Source organism: Gallinula chloropus (genome assembly GCF_964237585.1).
Source record: "Gallinula chloropus genome assembly, chromosome: 1".
NCBI lineage: Eukaryota > Metazoa > Chordata > Aves > Gruiformes > Rallidae > Gallinula > Gallinula chloropus.
Genome location: NC_140085.1, coordinates 50,197,970 through 50,215,292, shown reverse-complemented (window position 1 = coordinate 50,215,292; position 17,323 = coordinate 50,197,970). Strand labels below are relative to the sequence as shown.

The 17,323-nt window shown below is 38.2% G+C and overlaps 1 protein-coding gene across 1 annotated transcript in view; it reads left to right on the top strand.

Moving 5' to 3' along the window:
• Window positions 1-17,323, top strand: part of TBC1D22A (TBC1 domain family member 22A) — a 173,729-nt gene that overhangs the window by 67,791 nt on the left and 88,615 nt on the right. The window contains exon 10 of the mRNA XM_084278381.1: window positions 16,533-16,608. Coding sequence (XP_084134507.1) covers window positions 16,533-16,608 — 76 coding nt within the window. The remainder of the gene's footprint in view (window positions 1-16,532; window positions 16,609-17,323) is intronic.

Here is a 17,323-nt window from a genome sequence, read left to right as displayed (position 1 = left end):
CTTCTAAAGTAGCAAGGACCCCAGAGATTGAATTTAGGTGTGTGGAAAATGCCTACCTTCCAATCATTAAATCATCATAAAATGTGAATAACCATAAAAATGATTAAGCTGTAGTTAATGAAACTAAGTATTTTCCAGATTCCTTACTTTGATGGTATTTTTTGGAATATATTTCTTACAATTACTATTTTAAAAAGTGGTTTGAGATATTCTTACGAGTGACTTATGTTTTAATATGAATGTTTCATTGGTTAAAGCATATTGTGAATTTAAACTTGTAACAGTTTTTGAAAAAGTTGTTATAAATTGAGTCAATTAACAGAAGACTTTAACTTTGGCATTTTATGTGTATTTCTCCTGGCTAAAGGTCAATGCTCAATGTTTTGTCATTGAAAAGCGTAGTCTTTTCGTCATGCGGATTCTGTAAAAGAATGCTGCTTTGCATATTTGAGTCTCTCAGGACTACTGCAATTTAAAATATTTGACTACATATCAAAAATATGTGAGAATTTTTAAAGAAAAAAAAGTGAGAACTTGAAATCTACTTGAAGAAAACCAAATAATGAAACACAAGCCCTTCAACTGTTTTACCTATTTGTGGAGCATGTTCTCTCAGAGGCCTGCTGCTCTGTTGGGGGCTTTTTTTCTAGAAAAGGAAGTTCAGAGGTTACATAATTTCTCCTTAAAATTCTATTTTTCATACAAAATTTTTCAAGTACTGATCAACAAAATATTGAAACTAATTGTAATGGAATTAAACTTCATTTATGAAAATTTAAGGTATAATATAAATGCAATGGGTATCACTTGGATTTATTCAAGGATGCTCTCATCTACCAAAAGGAGGCTTAAAAGATGATGCTAGTGGTGTGACTGATGATTACAGTTAATTCAATGCACCTGCAGAGTGCTGTTCAGTGAAAGGATTTGCTTGGGCTCTTTTCCTCTGTTCTGGTTCCCTTCTGTGTTGATACTACTTTACTTGTCAGATAGAGGGGTCGTGCAGTTGCAGGCTGAGTTGACTGGAAGAAGTAACCCAACAGGAAATTAGCTTATTGAAAGGAAGGGAATAAAAAAAACCCTAAAGAACAAATATTTTTTTACTGAAGGGATGTCATTCAGAGAGAACTTGACAGCCTTGAGGAGTGGGCCTATGAAGTTCAACAAGACCAAGTGCAAGGTCCTGCACATGGGTCAGGGCAATCCCCAATATCAGTACAGACTGAGGCATGAATGGATTGAGATCAGCCCTGCAGACAAGGACTTGGAGATATTGCTGGATGAAAAATTGGACATTAACAACCAATGTGCACTTGTGGGCCAGGGAGCCAGTTGTGTCCTGGGCTGCATCAAAAGAGAAGTGGTTGAAGGAGAAATTGTCTATTTTACTGTTGTGAGACTCCACCTTGGGTACCACATCCAGCTATGGGGTCCCCAGTACAAGAAAGACATGGAGCTATTAGAGCAGGTCCACATGACCACTGTGAATATGATCAGAAGGTTGGAGCATCTCTTCTATAAGGAAAGGCTGAAAGAGTTGGGGTTGCTTAGCCTGGAAGAGGGAAGGCTTTGGTGACAACTTTTTGTGACCCTTCAGTATTTAAAGGGGGCTTGGAAGAAAAATGGATGGAGACTTTTTACTAGGGCCTGTTGTGACAGGACAAGGTATAACGGTTTTAAAGTGAGAGAGGAATGATTTAGATCAGGCATATAGGGTTTTTTTTATGATGAGGGACCCCAGAGAAGTTGTGGATGCCCTATCCCTGGAAGCGTTCAAGGTCAGGTTTGATGTGGCTTTAATGATCTAATGGAAGTTGTTCCTGCCCACAAGAGAGCATTGGACTAGATAACCTTCAAAGATGCCTTCTGACCTAAACCATTGTATGATTATATGATTCTAACTGACTTGCATTCTGGATACATGTTGCTAGATCCATTAGTGGACAGCAAGAATTAGGTGGGAAAGAGCGAGGTAGGACCTAGAATCATTAAATTTAAGATTAAATTCTACCCCAAATTGCATAAGCTGATTGGAATAAAATTTTAGTAACATTATGCTCCTGACTGCTCCAGGATGCTAATTCCTGTCTGTCCCTTGCTGAGGGCGACCTGTTGTGAGCAGATTCACAGACCTGAACTGCCTGACAATACAATTAAAAAACTCCACCAGTTGTCCTGGTTTTTTTCTGGGATATAGTTAGTTTTCTTCCTAGCAGTTGATATAGTGCAATATTTTCAGTTTAGGATGAGAATAATGTTGATAACACACTGTTTTTTTTAGTTTTTGCAAAGCAGTCAAGGACTACTTCAGCTTCTCATACTGGCCTACCAGCAAGTAGCCTGGGGATGCACAAGAAGCTGTGAGGATATGTGGTCAGGATAGCTGACTCAAGCTGAACAAAGGGGTATCCCATACCCTGTGATGTCAGACTGAGTGTATAAACTTGTGGTAAAGCAGTCGAGATGGCCACTGCTTGGGAACTGGCTGAGAATCAGTCGTTTGGTGGTGAGCGATTGTGCTGTGCATCACTTGTACATTTTTTCATCGTTATTATTTTCCCTTCCTTTTTTTGTCCTGTTGAATTGTCTGCATTTCAACCCATGAATTTTACCTGTGTAGTGCTTAGCTGCCTCCTGGCAGTATTGGAGCCCAACCTGGGACACAAAGGGTTGAGATAACAGTGGATCTGACCAGAGTGCGTTAAAACAGATCTATTATAAACATTCCCTTCATCTAGTGGTCCAGGAGGCTGCTGGCTGCCTTTGGTGCCAGGGCATACCACCGGCTCATCCTGAGCTTGCTGTCTGTTGAGACTTCTGGGTCCTTTTCTATAGAGCTCCTTTCCAGCCAGTTTGTCTCCAACCTGTGTCCTTGCAATACGCTCTAATGATGAGTTAAAAGAACCTGTTTCTGAGGGGCTGTGTGGCCATGTGCAAAACATGTCAAAATAAGGGCACTGTTCTTGATTATTTTCAACACATTAGCTGACTATTTCACATTTATAATCTGTACAACAGTGTTTTGGTGCATTCCTATTTTAGGTTTATTCTATAGATAATAAATTTCCAAAACTGTGTTGTCTTTCAAATTGAACATTCAAAAGATTAGGTGTTCCCACTGTCCATGCACTGTGCTCATAATAAAGCTGGCTGTGTTTAGATTGCATCTAAACTTTAGATGAAGGATAAGTATTTTTTGCATTTTCTTCTGTAGGAATAATACCTGTGCATGTGGGAAAATGAGAAGTTTAGGTTAAGTACTTTTCCCATTTATTTAAATAGACATTGCCATATATCCATCATAACTAGCTTTTTTTTTTATTACTAAATCATTCTTTGTAACACTTTACTCAACAGAGTCCTGTTAACATTCAAATAAAAAGTTCATGCTGATCTGTGCCACCTGAAAACGTAATGGTCATGTATAAAATAGAGTATAACTCTTCATTTTATGGTCAAGTATGATGGTAATAAAATAACCAAAGGGGAAATACATGCCTTGCATAGTGATATAACCAGATGTATTAAAAATAGCAATAAGATATTAATATAGTTACGTATCAAGGCCTGGGAATTCTTAGAATAAAAGGGAGATAATTAATTTTGAGGGACTGCAGTATACTGATGTATGTATTAGCAATTTCTATGACTGATTAAATGGCAAGATTTATGATCTGCAGAGGGAATCCTGCGAAGTTTTTTGTTGCTCCTGAGTTAGGGAAAGTTGTTGCTAAAATGTGCCTCAGGTCTGAATGATATATGGATGGATAGATGGCTGGAATGCTGCTTGGAAAGCCTTTCAGAGGTCTGGAACAGATAAATAGCATGAATATGCAGCTCAAATAATGAGAAGTACATACAGAAATAACTGACACTAGCTTTCTGAAAATTCTTCTCAGGACCTTTCAAAGTTTTATTTTTGAGGAAAAAATAGGTCAAAGAGAGCTTGCGTTGTACTTACTAATTAAACTTCTGCAACAAAATGTTCCTTGATTATGTCTGCAGCTTATTTGGGTAGCCATTTCAGGGTTATGATAAATTGCAGATCTTATGTCTTAGAATATGCATGTGTTAGCCAAGATGGATATAAGGAATATGTACAATAAGTGTTTATTCTTGTCTGTTACCTGCCTCCTGTCACGTGAACCATGCAGCTATTGCGCATGTGCTTTTCAGGCACGGTTGGGTCAAGTTTCTGTATCACAGGTACTGCAGGGTCTACCTGTGCAAAGCAGGGATAGTTTCTCTCAGATTTCTGGGCATGTATCAGCCCCTAGCACTTCTGCTCAGCTTAGCTAAATGGACAAATTAGTCTTCCTTTCCCTCTTCCTCCTTCCCTCTTCTTTCCCCACCTGAACATAGCACTGCTTATATGGTGTGTTCATGGAAAATGTGATATATAGCTGTCTCCCAAACAGTCTTCAGAGTCTCCACTTATATCATATAGCCAATACTGCAAAACAGTACTGCAGCCATACCCCAATTTCTATATAAACAGATCCTAATGCCAGTTGGAGATACAGGATTTAGAAGTGTGGAGGTCCTGTGAGGAATTACCAGAAATGCTAGCCGTAGTTATTATTATCTCTCAAAATTTGATCTGCATATTCATGCTCTGTGTCTGTTTCTGCAAATCCTATCACTGCAACTCCATCTGTGAGATAGAACTTCTATATGGTAATAACTGTGCCGTTATTTCCAGAAGTCCAGACTGTTCATTTTGTGCTAGTGTCCTGTCCAGGTCGAATCTTGAGCATGAGAAAACGTGGTGGGTTTTTTTCTAGAGGCTATGACTATTCCAAAGAAAACCAATGGATTGCTTGATCACAAGTGTGCTTTATAACACTTATAAAAACAAGAGGTTTTTATTTTAGAATTAAAGTGTAAGTTGTATTGTAAAACTTTGTGATTGATAAGATGTAATTGTAGGGATGACTGCTGATGATTATAAACAGATTACTGTCTTGCTGAACATGAGTTTATTGGTGAATGGAGACTTCTGTTCTGATGAATGAACAACAGTTTGGGATTACTCTTATACTTCTCGTTATCAGTGGCTTCCATAAAGCTATTTCTAAATGATGAACAATTTTAAATGCAAATATTCAGTTTCTTATATCTAGGTATTAATTGGAAAGTTTGGAAATTTTGTGAGAAATAGGTTCAGCAATTAGGCCAGGCATTTATGCCTGTTCAGGATTCTAGAATGTTTTTTCTTTTCATGAAAAATAGACAACTTCAACGTTTTTAGTAATCACTAACCAAATGATTTCCTGTTACTCACTCTGCATGACATATGTGAGATTCGGATCTTCTGAAACATATGCATGGCCACATGAACTGCTTCTATGCAGAATCCTTTCTGTATTCATACTCAGATGTCTCTTTCTGTTTTTCTGACATCTGTTGGAGCAAATACTATTTTATGGTGTTTTAAACTTAGAGTGAAGAAAAAGAAGACTCAAAGTAGAACAGGAGTCTAGAAATTTTTCTGTAAGCAGGCTTTACCTTTTTCAACTCAAGAGAATTTTCTTACACAGAATGCATATTAAACCACTGTTAAAAATGTATACTGTTAAGGGCAGACTTTTGAGGGCAGAACACATTCAGTATTTGTCATCCTCTGTGACTTATCCTTTTCCAAAGGTCCTTCAGATCTTCAAAGTCTTATTTGAAGCTGGTCTTCATAGAATTCTTTGAAGGCTTTATTAGTACCTGAAGAACGCCCCCCCCCCAATATTTTATTGACCAATGCTAGGCATTTAATAAACAAATTCAGGCAGTACAGTAGTTGTAACTAGGGGCTGCTGAAATGTAATTAGCACAATTGTTATGTTGGTCCTCTACTTTTGTTGTGATAGTAATTAAAGCATGTCTGCTACAGTCTGTTCAAAATGTACAAAAAGCATATCTGCTATGGTCACCTTATATGGCTCTGGGTAGATTTAGTCTGAGCAGCTGAGGACCGTATCGTGGTTGTCAATGTTTTGACCTCAGACACATTGTTTTAAAGTACAACCTGAAACTCTTGATGTGCCAAAACCTGAGATTAAAAAGTCAACATTTAAGATTTTTTGTATAAACAGTTCTTCGAACTGATCTACACTGAGATGGTCATCAGCAAGGAGCTTGAGTCAGATACCATCAGTGTCTACTTTGCAAAGTATAAATTGTACATTGATTTAGAAGAATTGCAATTCGTTTTTTGTGATACTCATTGAACTGTATGGTAGGACTATATCACAACAATAAGTTTTGCATGAAAACTGCTGAGATTAGACTAGCACCTGTCCACAAGAGATCTTTTGGAAATTTCTAGTGGTTTTCTTGGTCACTGGAGGACTTCCATTCCCATTACTTTGAGAAAATTGAATGCATCAATAGGGTACTGTGCATCAGGATGTGTAGTAAGAATTTCAGAAGCAGTTCCTAACTCTGCTTAGTTTGAAATATATATGTGAGTGCCTCCTATGAGGGTCTCTTGTGATAGGTAAACAAGAAAATCAATGCTGAAACTGCTTTGGTATGAGAGGAATGGAGTGGATATGACATCAGATTTTGCAAATTATTTCAAGGCAATTCAGGAGAGCACAGACGTAGACACACACATCAGCAAAATTTATATAGTGTAAAAATAAAAAGAATTAATAGCTAAAGGATAAAACCAATATTATTTAATATTTTCTATAACCCCTGTAAAGCAGCACAAATCTGGCAGCCTTTGGAGGGAATCGGTGGACAACTATATGATTTAATTGCATTTCCAAAATGCATTCTGATAAAGTCCTTTACTGGAAGTTCATGAAGAAGCCAAGCATCCACGGTAGAAGCATTCCTTGTTACCGCAAGGTGGAAGGTACATGTAACTAGTCATTGAAAGAGAAAACATCGCTCTGCTTCTTTTAAAACCTAAAATGCCCTTGTGCTTGGTATGCTGTATGCTGTTCTAATCCCTTCTGTCCATCCCATTTTGAAATGATATATTGAAAGTTAAAAAAAAAATAATGGAGCAAGATAAGTGTGATCAACCGTCTAGAAGAGTATCTGGGTGATGGATTATGTTCTTCAGCTTGGATGACTTAACTAAGTGGAGAAAGGTAATAGAAGTCTTTAAAATGATGAGCTGCATGAAGAAGGTGGATAGGGAGTAGTTGTTTTCTGTCTCTTCTGATGCAAGACTTAGATAGTATCTTGTTATGCTGCTGAGTGATAGGCTTTAAAAAGAGTGGTTGAGTAACTAAGCTGTGAGGCTGCTTATCAAAGGATGAAAAGCATTTTACATGGCTTTTAGAAGCTGAACAGTTTGAAGTTTGATTGAAGAAAAATCTTGAAACAACTTTAATTACCGAGATACCACCTGGAGTTGGGGAAGTCTCAGTACTGGCAACTGAAAGAATGCTGCGAGCATATCACTGCAGGCTTATTTTGCACTTAGAAAAGCACAGAATCATCAAGGTTAGAAAAGACCTTCGAGATCATCAAGTCCAACTGTCAGCCCTACACCACGATAACCTTTAAACCATCTCCTGAAGTGCCTTGCCTACCTTTTTTTTTTAAACAGCTCCAATGACAGAAATTCCACCACCTTCCTGGGCTGCCTGTTTCAATGCTTCACCACTCTTTCAGTGAAGAATTTTTTCCTAGTATCGTCTGCTGTAGTCATTTGCTGCTGACTGCTCTTAAAAGGGAAAACACAAGGTGGTTGTTTTATTTGGACCAGTAGCCAATTTTAGGTTTGTAACAGCAAGTCTGTATTGGGACTTCAGGTCATAGAAAATTGAGGGCTTCAGTAGGGTTTATCCTGAGGGCTGAAGTTTTTCTTTGGGACAAGTGTCTTCAGAAGCTTTTAAGGAGCCTTTGTCTCTTCGGAAGTCAATAATGGTTTCCTAACCTGTCACCGAGAGTAAATTTTCAGGTAGAGAACACATCTAGTAGTAATTGGTTCTGAATACTTATATGAAAGGCATTGTTTTCTGTGTTTTTGATGATATACATGGTGCTATCGGTATGTTTCAGAATAAAAATATTTTATCTTCTACCTAAAATTTACAGCATCAGCTTTTGGGATTGTAAGTGGCTGTATTTAAGATTTCTAGCTCTTATCCAGATTTGAACTGTTGTCTGGCCTACCATAATCCAAAAATATACCCTGAGCACTTTTTTATTGCTACTTTAACGGTTTTTGTAATTTATAGTACCTTGAGTTGTGTAAAACTGAGGTTTCATTACATCGCCCAATAGAAGATTTAGTCAGATTCTGAGACTATGGATACTATTATAACACAAGAATCAGCACCTACTTTTTAATAAGATATTGCTTTTTCCATCCTGTAATGTAGGAAAAAATAAGATACAATTTTATGTGTAGAACATTTTATACTGCAACGCTTTGTAAATCCTATTTCTTACAGCTTAGGAAATTTTAAGTTTTTGAAAGACAAGCTTAAATATTACAAGGTTGAAAGATCTTTTCTTTTAAAAGTGGTATCTTGGGGTGATTGTGCAGCATGGTATGCAATATGTGTAAATGACATGCTCCAGGACACTTGTGTGTTGTGTGTCTGTGTTCTTGTGCATGTGCACTATCTCTCTCTTGGACTGTGTTTAAGATTGAATTTTGATTTCCAGTTTCAGGAAACATTTTGGAAAAAACATGCCTACCACTGATAGAACTAATGTACATGTTGGCTATCATCATGCAACTGCCATGCTTCACTGACCTTTTTGAGTAATTTTGGGAGCAAGCTGAACCAAGGTTTTTTTCATAGGAATTTTCTCAAAAGATTCACAAATAAATGAATGAACTACTGGAATGAGTTTAAAAATTAAAATTGAGAAGATGCCTTTCTGACTATTGTGGTTTAACCCCAGCTGGTAACAGACCACCATGCTGCTGCTCACCCATCCCTCCCCTCGCAAGGGGACGGGAAGGAAAATGGAAAGAGCACTCATTAGTTGAGATAAAGATAGTTTAATAGGATAACAAAGAAAGATAATAACAACAACATGTACACATGTAAAACAAGTGATATGCAAATGCAGCAGCTCACCACCTGTGAAAAAAACCCCTGATGATCAGTCTGTTTCTGACCAATGATCCTACTTCCCAGCTAGCTTCCCTGGTGTATCCAGAGCATGATGTTATATGTTATGGAATATCCCTTGAGCCAGCTTGGGTTAGCTGTCCTGGCTGAGCTCTCTCAGCTTCTTGTGCTGAGAAGCGGTTTCATCCTCACCCAACTTCTCAGGTAGACCCTGAGAAGCTGAAAAGTCCTTGACCTAGTGTAGACATTACAGCTAAAAACATCGGGGTGTTATCAACATTATTCTCATCCTAAACTCAAAATACAGCATTATACTGGTTACTAGAAAAGGTCTATCCAGATGAAACCATGACACTGAAACAGTGAGAAAAATATATAATGTCAGAAAGCTTTCTTATTAGTCATCTTTTGTTCATGAGGTAATACACTTGACCATACCTAAATTATGTATAGGAATTCTTAAATATAAATCAGTAGAGAAAATAGAGCTTTAGGTATGCCATATCATCCTGGTTTCGGCTAGGATAGAGTTACTTTTCTAGTAGCTGGTGTGGTGCTGTGTTTGGGAGTTAGGATGGGAGCAGTGCTGGTAACACACTGATGCTTTAGTTGTCACCAAGCAGTCAAGGAGTCTTCAACTTCACACTGCCCTGCTAAGAGGAAGGTGGGGGGCACCCAGGAGGGGACACAGCCAGGACAGGTGACCCAAAATGTCCAAAGGGCTATTCTATACCAATTATGTCATGTTCAGCATAAAGGGGGGGCTGGTGGGGAAAGGAGTGCACAGCTACAGGATGCAATTTGGGGATGGTCTGGCTTTGGCATGGCTCTGAGCTGTATGGCCTGAATTGTCTGGTTTGGTGAGAAATTGCATGTGTGTGTCACAAGTTTTGTATATTTTGCTGTAAAGTACTGCTAATGTATTTTTCCCTCCCTTTGCTGTCCCAGTAAAGTGTCCTTATCCCAACCCATGAGGTTTGCTTTTGGTTTTCTTTTCCCATCTCCCTCTTCTCCCCCAGCCTCCCTGAGAGAGAGGCTAGGGTGAAACCATGACACATACACGTCTTGCTTAATTTTTCCTTTATATTTGAAAACTCTGATGAGAGTAATTAAAAGCTAGCGAACACGTGAAGACTTTGTGTCAAAACTTTTGCTTCTCTAAATGATTCTGATATTTTCATCAGTATGTTGTTGGTGAACATCTTTTGTCAACTGAAAAGATGAGAAGTGCTCTGCCTGTATTTGTGCTTGGTTGAAGTCATTTTATTGTCAAGTAGTTGACAGTGTTTTCTTTGCAGTTTGACTGCCTTTATTTCTGCTTCCACAATGACATAAAAAGTTGTTTTTTACTTTCCTCTTCAGCTTTTTTCCTCTCTTCAAATTATCATGTCGTTACCTATTTAAAGAAAAAGAAGGGGCACTTTGCTTAGCTAAAGCCCGCAAAATTTGAATTTTCAAAATAGGAAGTATTCCAGATAAAGATAACTGTAGCTAAGGTCATACATACAAAATATTTAGTAGCACAGTAAGGTTCTGTATCATTCAGAGGACATTGTTTCCCCAAGGTACTTAGCTTAGAGAGTTGCAAAGGAGTTTCATTTTCTGATCCTGGAAAACAATTTTTAATACTCTGAAATTCCTTCTATATATTTTAAAATTACGTAAATCAGTGTGGAAGGTCAAAGTAATGCAATGTAAAACCTTCTGATGTGTAGATAAAAAAGTTGCATTTTGGAACTTGAAAATACTTTTTCTGTTCATTCCTTAGGAAGTAATACAGTGTGTTTTCATTTGGTGTGTATAAGTAATAAAGTGAGTATATATATATTTATATACAAACAAGGATATATATGTAGATATTTCTTGTGCTTACAAATTATATATTAATAATAATACATATGTTACTATATTAATACATAATGGCATGTATTTGATTCCATCTGTATATGCTTACCTTTGTACTTTTACACCAGATGGCACTCACAAATTGTACTTGCATTCCTTTTTCCATGTGTAATTGAAATAATTTAAGAAGTCACAAAGAAAGATTTTCAGATTTGTTACAGATTGTTAAGGAGTACTCATATATTGAAAAAGCTATAAAATTAAAATAATATGGATGTATGTTGAACTTACTGAACAGTTGCTTTGGGAGTACATTTAACATGCACTTCTAAAGCACCTGTGTTATTTTTAGCACTCCATCCAAAGTTAGTAATATTTTGAACAGACAGTGGTCAGTATTGTGGCTGAATATGGTGATTAGAAACATCGTATCTGTTACAATGTTCATCAGAATGGCTAAGAAGAATCTCATTGATTTGGGTGGTTGAAAATACTAGAATCTACTTAGAGAATTTTTGTTCCTGGTAGACACATAAGTGATGCTAGCAGTGTATGGTGTAGGTATTCCAATATTGGGAGGATATTAAGACTGTGAGAAAGACATCTTTAGTTTACTCAATATAACTTTCTCAGTGCATCCACAGAAAAAATGTTACTTTAAGACGTACTTTTGCAAGTAAACACCTTTCAGAGTTATATCTTACTGTCAGCATTCAGAACAGATATAGCACTACAGGTGGGATTCGATACCCCATGGTTCATCATTCTTTTAGAAACTGATCTGTCTGGGATTTTGTTGTGAGTATGGGCAATAGCAGTCCACATTAAATCTGTTCAGTGCATTTTTTTCTTTATTTTCACTTTCTAATCAAGTTTCTTAAATTCAGAGGTCCCCATACCTTAAAAAATACAAGGAGTTACCTCATACATATTTTCATGTTTAATGAAAAAGATAATTGAAATATTTTATTTAAATGATATTTTTAAGAAGTCCTGCCAGATCTAGTTGTAGTTGTAGTTGCCAAGCAGTGAGTTGGCTATACTAGCTTCTACAGAGTAAGAACAGACTACTAACAGAAAGATTTCAGGCTGAGGCAAGTTTTTAGCCCTTGTGACATTATAAAGCTTTAACCTCCTGTATTATAAGGTGAAACTAATTATGTGTCGGAATCTGAACTAGGTATTATAACTACTCAGCTGTGAAGAAGGTTAGCATAGTTCACTGAAAGTATGTCAGAAGCTATCTGAGCAGAACGTAAAGGAATTGCATGCTAATGCATAAATTCTTTATGTTTATCATAGATTCTATTGTATTCATGCATAGTTTGCTCTATCATAGAATCATAGAGTATCCTCAGTTGGAAGGGACCCATAAGGATCATCAAGTCCAATTCCTGGCTCTACACAAGACCAGCCAAGTCAGAGGAAGTGAATACTTATTAGAAAGTGTTAAGAACAGTAATTAGAATTGTGTTTTATGATAACTGCTGAACATCTGTTGACACCAGACAATCCTGTTCTCAGTTCCTTACGACTTTTTTTTGTAGTTTGTCTTTTGGTTAATATTGATGGTCAAAGTTACACAAGATATAAACCAGGAAATGTAACAAAAAATTGCTGATGAGTAATGAAACATTCCTGTGAGGACCCAGGATATAGAGGCAATAGGCAGGAGAGTTAGATACTGGAATTCTTTTTTTCTGAAAAAGTTAGGAAATAACTTGTATTACAATTACATGGAAAGGTTTGTATTAGAATTACATGGGAGCTGCAGGGGTGTCTTCTGTGAGAAGAGGCCTCTTTTTGGACAGAGCCAGCTCCAGCCAGCTCCAAGATGTACTTGTCACTGGTCAAAGCTGAGCTTCTCAACAATGCTGGTGGTGCATCTGTGCTAACATATTTAGGAAAGGGTATAAAACACTGTGCAGCACCTGTGAGAGAGGAGTGAGAGAAACAGCCCTGCAAACACCCATGCCATTGCAGAAGGAGGCTCTCCACACACTGAGCAGAGATCCCCCCTGTGGACAGTGGAGAAGACCGTGGTGAAGCAGGCTGTCTGCCTGCAGCCCACGGAGGTTGATGGTGAAGCAGATATCCACTTGCAGCCCATGGAGGACCTCAAGCCAAAGCAGGTGGAGATGCCTTGATGGAAGCTGCTGTCTGTGGAGACACCATTCTGGAGCAGGTTCTTGAGAAGAACTGCAGTCTGCAGGACCTATGGCCCATGGGGAGCAGCATAGATGAAGTTTTGTGACCTGACCATCATCACCATTTCCCTGTGCCACTTGACAGGGAGGCGGAAGAAGACTGAAGTCAAGTCAAATTTTGAAGCTGTTATCACCACTTAAATTGTATGATAGAGAAATTAAAATCTTAACCACTGTGCTTCTATACTGCCCTGAGGAATAATTCATAAATTTCATGTTTGACATGTTTTTTTCATTAAATGTGTTGCTAGCACCACCTCTGATCACAAAAGAAGTAAGAATAATAGATGTCCTGGGTTCAGCTAGGATAGAGTTAATTTTCTTGTTAGCAGCTGGTGCAGTGCTGTATTTGGGAGTCAGGATGGGAGCAGTGCTCGTAACACAGGGATGTTTTTAGTTGTTGCCAAGCAGTCAGGGGCTTTTCAGTTGGTCATATTGCCCTGCTAATGAGGAGGGGTGGAGGGGGGCACCCTGGAAGCTGAGAGGGGACACAGCCATGACAGGTGACCCAAACTAGCCAAAGAGGCTATTCCATACTGATTATGTCATGCTCAGCATAAAGGGGGGCTGGTGCAGGGTGGAGTGCACATGGCTACAGGATGCACAGTTTGGGGATGGTCTAGCTTTGGGATGGCTCTGAGCTGTACGGCCTGAGTTACGTGGTTTGGTGAAAAACTGCATTTGTGTGTCACCGGTTTTGTATACTTTGCTGTAAAGTCCCGTTAGTGTTATTTCTCCCTCCTTTGCTGTCCCGGTAAACTGTGCTTATCCCAACCCATGAGGTTTGCTTTTGGTTTTCTTTTCCCTGCCCTTCCCCAAGTTGCCTCCCCCTTAGAGAGAGAGGCTGCATGGTGCTCAGCTCATGGCTGAGGCAAAGCCATGACACAGATAACAGACTACTTTTCATGTTTATAAAGTCCTTCTCTGTTTCACAAACTCCATAAAGTCAATTGCAAGTGTCATAGGTGGGAATAAGTACAGTGTAGTTTAATTAGAAGAGAGGACTGGAGGAGCCAGCAATGACCTTGCCAGTTAGATGAGTCAGCACAAGTCGAAGAGAGACTCCCAGCTGTGTTCATTTGCAGCTGAAATAATGAACAGAAAAATAAATGAATAGCAAAAGATCAAATATAGTCAAGAGCAAAGTTATCTGTTTTCAAATCCAAGATGGCAATTTGAGCTTGCATTTCCAGGTGTGTAAGGAGTAAATGATGATTTCAGAAGAAAACAGTTTCAGATTCATAGATCACAGTTGGGAGTTACACTACTGGGGTGAAAGTAATGATTGAAGTAGCAGTGTTTTACCTCTGTGTTGGCATTCAGCGTTAAATACATGAAGATACCTATACAGAGAATCTGTTATAGATTAAATAATTGAGTACCACATTGCTGTACTTTGAGGACAATACTGCTTCTAGAAATACTACTGTGGTGGTTTGACCCTGTCTGGAGGCCAGACGCCCACCAAAGCTGCTCTATCACTCCGCTTTGCAGATGGATACAGGAGAAAATAGATACTGAGAGGCTCAGCAGTCGAGATAAGGACAGGGAGAGATCAGTCTGCAATTAGCATCCCGGGCAAAACAGAATCAGCGCAGAATAAAGGAGAGAAAAGTCTCTGATTTATTACACTGCACTGCACACCCAGTGACACCAGAGTCGGGTAATGAGAAGCGTGACCAGGTCTTAAAGCACCTCCCCCCATCTCTCTTCTTAGCCGATGTTACTTTAGTCACAATTTTGGTCCCTTCTTCCCGCCCCCTTCTTCCCGCCCCCCCCTCATCATGGCATGGAGAGGGGCAGGGAATCGGGGGCTGGGGCTTTCGGTCAGTTCTCCTTCTCAGTAGGGGGTGGATTCCTCACCCCTTCCTCTGCTCCATCATGGGGTCCCACCCACAGGAGAAAGTCCTCCACAACTTCTCCAGTGTGAGTCAGAGAATCACAGAGAATCCTCCCCGTGGGGCTTCAGCTCTTCACTAACTGCCCCAGTGTGGGTCACTTCCATGGGGTACAGTCAGTAATTTTCTATGAAAGTGCTACTATTAGGCCAGTAGCGAACTTTGCTATCATTTTTAAAATTGCTACTATGGTCAGTTACAAGTGAAAAAACCACATAACAGGCTCTTAATGCTGTCAGTTGACTGATGTACTCTAATCAACTAAAGTTTTAGTTTAGAATTTTCTGTAATTTTCCCTTGTGAACTTTCAGGTTTCATATTTTATGGCAGTTTTATAGAATTTGAATATTAAATTTCAATTTTATTTCAGTAAAAAATCAAAATAGTAAAAAAACCTGCTGTGTAAATAGAGTCAGAAAGTCAGTATGACCTTTTTAAAAGTAGATATGAATGGATACTCCTCCCTTTAAGGCCAAGTTAAAATTTGAAATCAAGTCAAGAAAAATTTATATTTCATCATCAATTAAAATTTTTTTGGATGTTATTTGGAGCAGCTGTTCAGCTTTCGAGTTGGTTTTCATAAAATGATTATTGAAACAATAGCAGTTGAGGCAAAAGAATACTTTACCCCAATTTCTTGTTGATGTAGTGGCAACATTTAAACAGTTTTACATAACTTTCTTTGATAATTGTCTTTTCTTGAATGTCTGTGTATTGCAAACCATAGGAAAATTAGTTGAGTGGAGGGATTGTCAATCAAATATTCGGAAACATTGCTGTGTATTTAATGACTTCATTTGAAACAACTGATCTCTTTGGCATTGAATTGGAGATAGTATTTCTTGTTATTTTAAACTATAGTCTATAATGTTCAGCTGCAATCCAAAAAGCAAAAATCCAGTTAGAGTTAATTCATTCAATCCAATACTTGCAAATACCTTGCCATTTTAGCTATACAGCTTGTGTGTTAGATTTTGATTCATGATATTAACTGTAACCTTGGGTTCAGAACAGTCATGACTCCATTGAAATAGATTTGCAATTTCTTGTGCTGCTGGAAGGTATTATTCTGAACTTCTAAAGATCAAGTTCTCATCCTGTCACTGATTAGGGTCTAATTTTTCATATTTCCTTCGTTATTTGTGCTAAAACTGTAAATTTGTGAGGAAAAAAAAATCACTTTAAAAAGTCTCTGATGTGGCACAACTTGGTATTTAAGATGACAGCCTCTTAAAGCTACTTGGACTTCTGCAGGAAGTTGTAGCTCCAGGCACACCAGATTAGCAAGTAGAGAGCAATTGATGCGGCAGTAGCTGTAAGGTAGTTGTGCTGTTAGGGACTTGAAGCAGGACTATACACTGTGATGATTTACAGGTAACTGGAGAAACAGACCTAAGAAATGTAAAACCAAAACACAAACACCTTAAGAAAACGTAGAAAAATACATGGATTGAGATACGTTATTGAAGGAAAATAAACTCGGGGTTTTTTCTTCCCCTTATCCCCCAACTTATTTTTGTATATTGTTTTTTCTTCAGGATAACTACACCTTTGCACAGCCAGGAATTCAAAAGAAAGTAAGAATGTTAGAAGATCTTGTTAGTCGGATTGATGGTAAGTCTTAAAAGCTAACCTAATTTCTGACTGGTGTTTCACTGAAAGCCTTTAGTTGAAATGTTAGCAAGAAGTCAAGCCAACATCACTGCGGTTACCTACAGTGGTGAGGTAACATCGCCTTCCTCAGATGAGGTGTCATACTCAATCAGTTTGTGGCACACTGGCCTTTGCAAGATCACTGTCGTGTATCATTTAAAAGAAAGCCACTAGAGCATGAGCCACTTTCATTACTTTTTATTAAGGCAATATAATCAAAATTCAATGGCAATTTCTTTGCAGCAGAGTAATGACCACATACAGAAAGGCAGCCAGTATTCATTTCACATTAAGCTCAATGATTGTTGTAATTCGGGCAAGTCACAGTGGTTGTTTATGGTTGCCCTTCGGCACTATGTTTTGTGCCTTTGTGCATCATTTTTGCTATCTGGAATGCCTGAAAAATTTCTCTGTGGAATCCAATTAATTATGAACTCTGGAAATAACATCTTTAATATTATAGATAAATTACAGTGTGTGCAGGGGTAATTTTAGATTATGCTTTCATGTTTTAGCAGGGCACTTTGAAATATTTTCTTACCTTCATCCTTAAAATAATTCCCTTCATGAAATGCTGACTGTCATATTGCTAGAACAGAGTTTAATTAAATGAAATGCAAGAGATAATGCTTGCCCATTCTAAACATACTCTCTTGATAGTTTGTTAAATTAATGA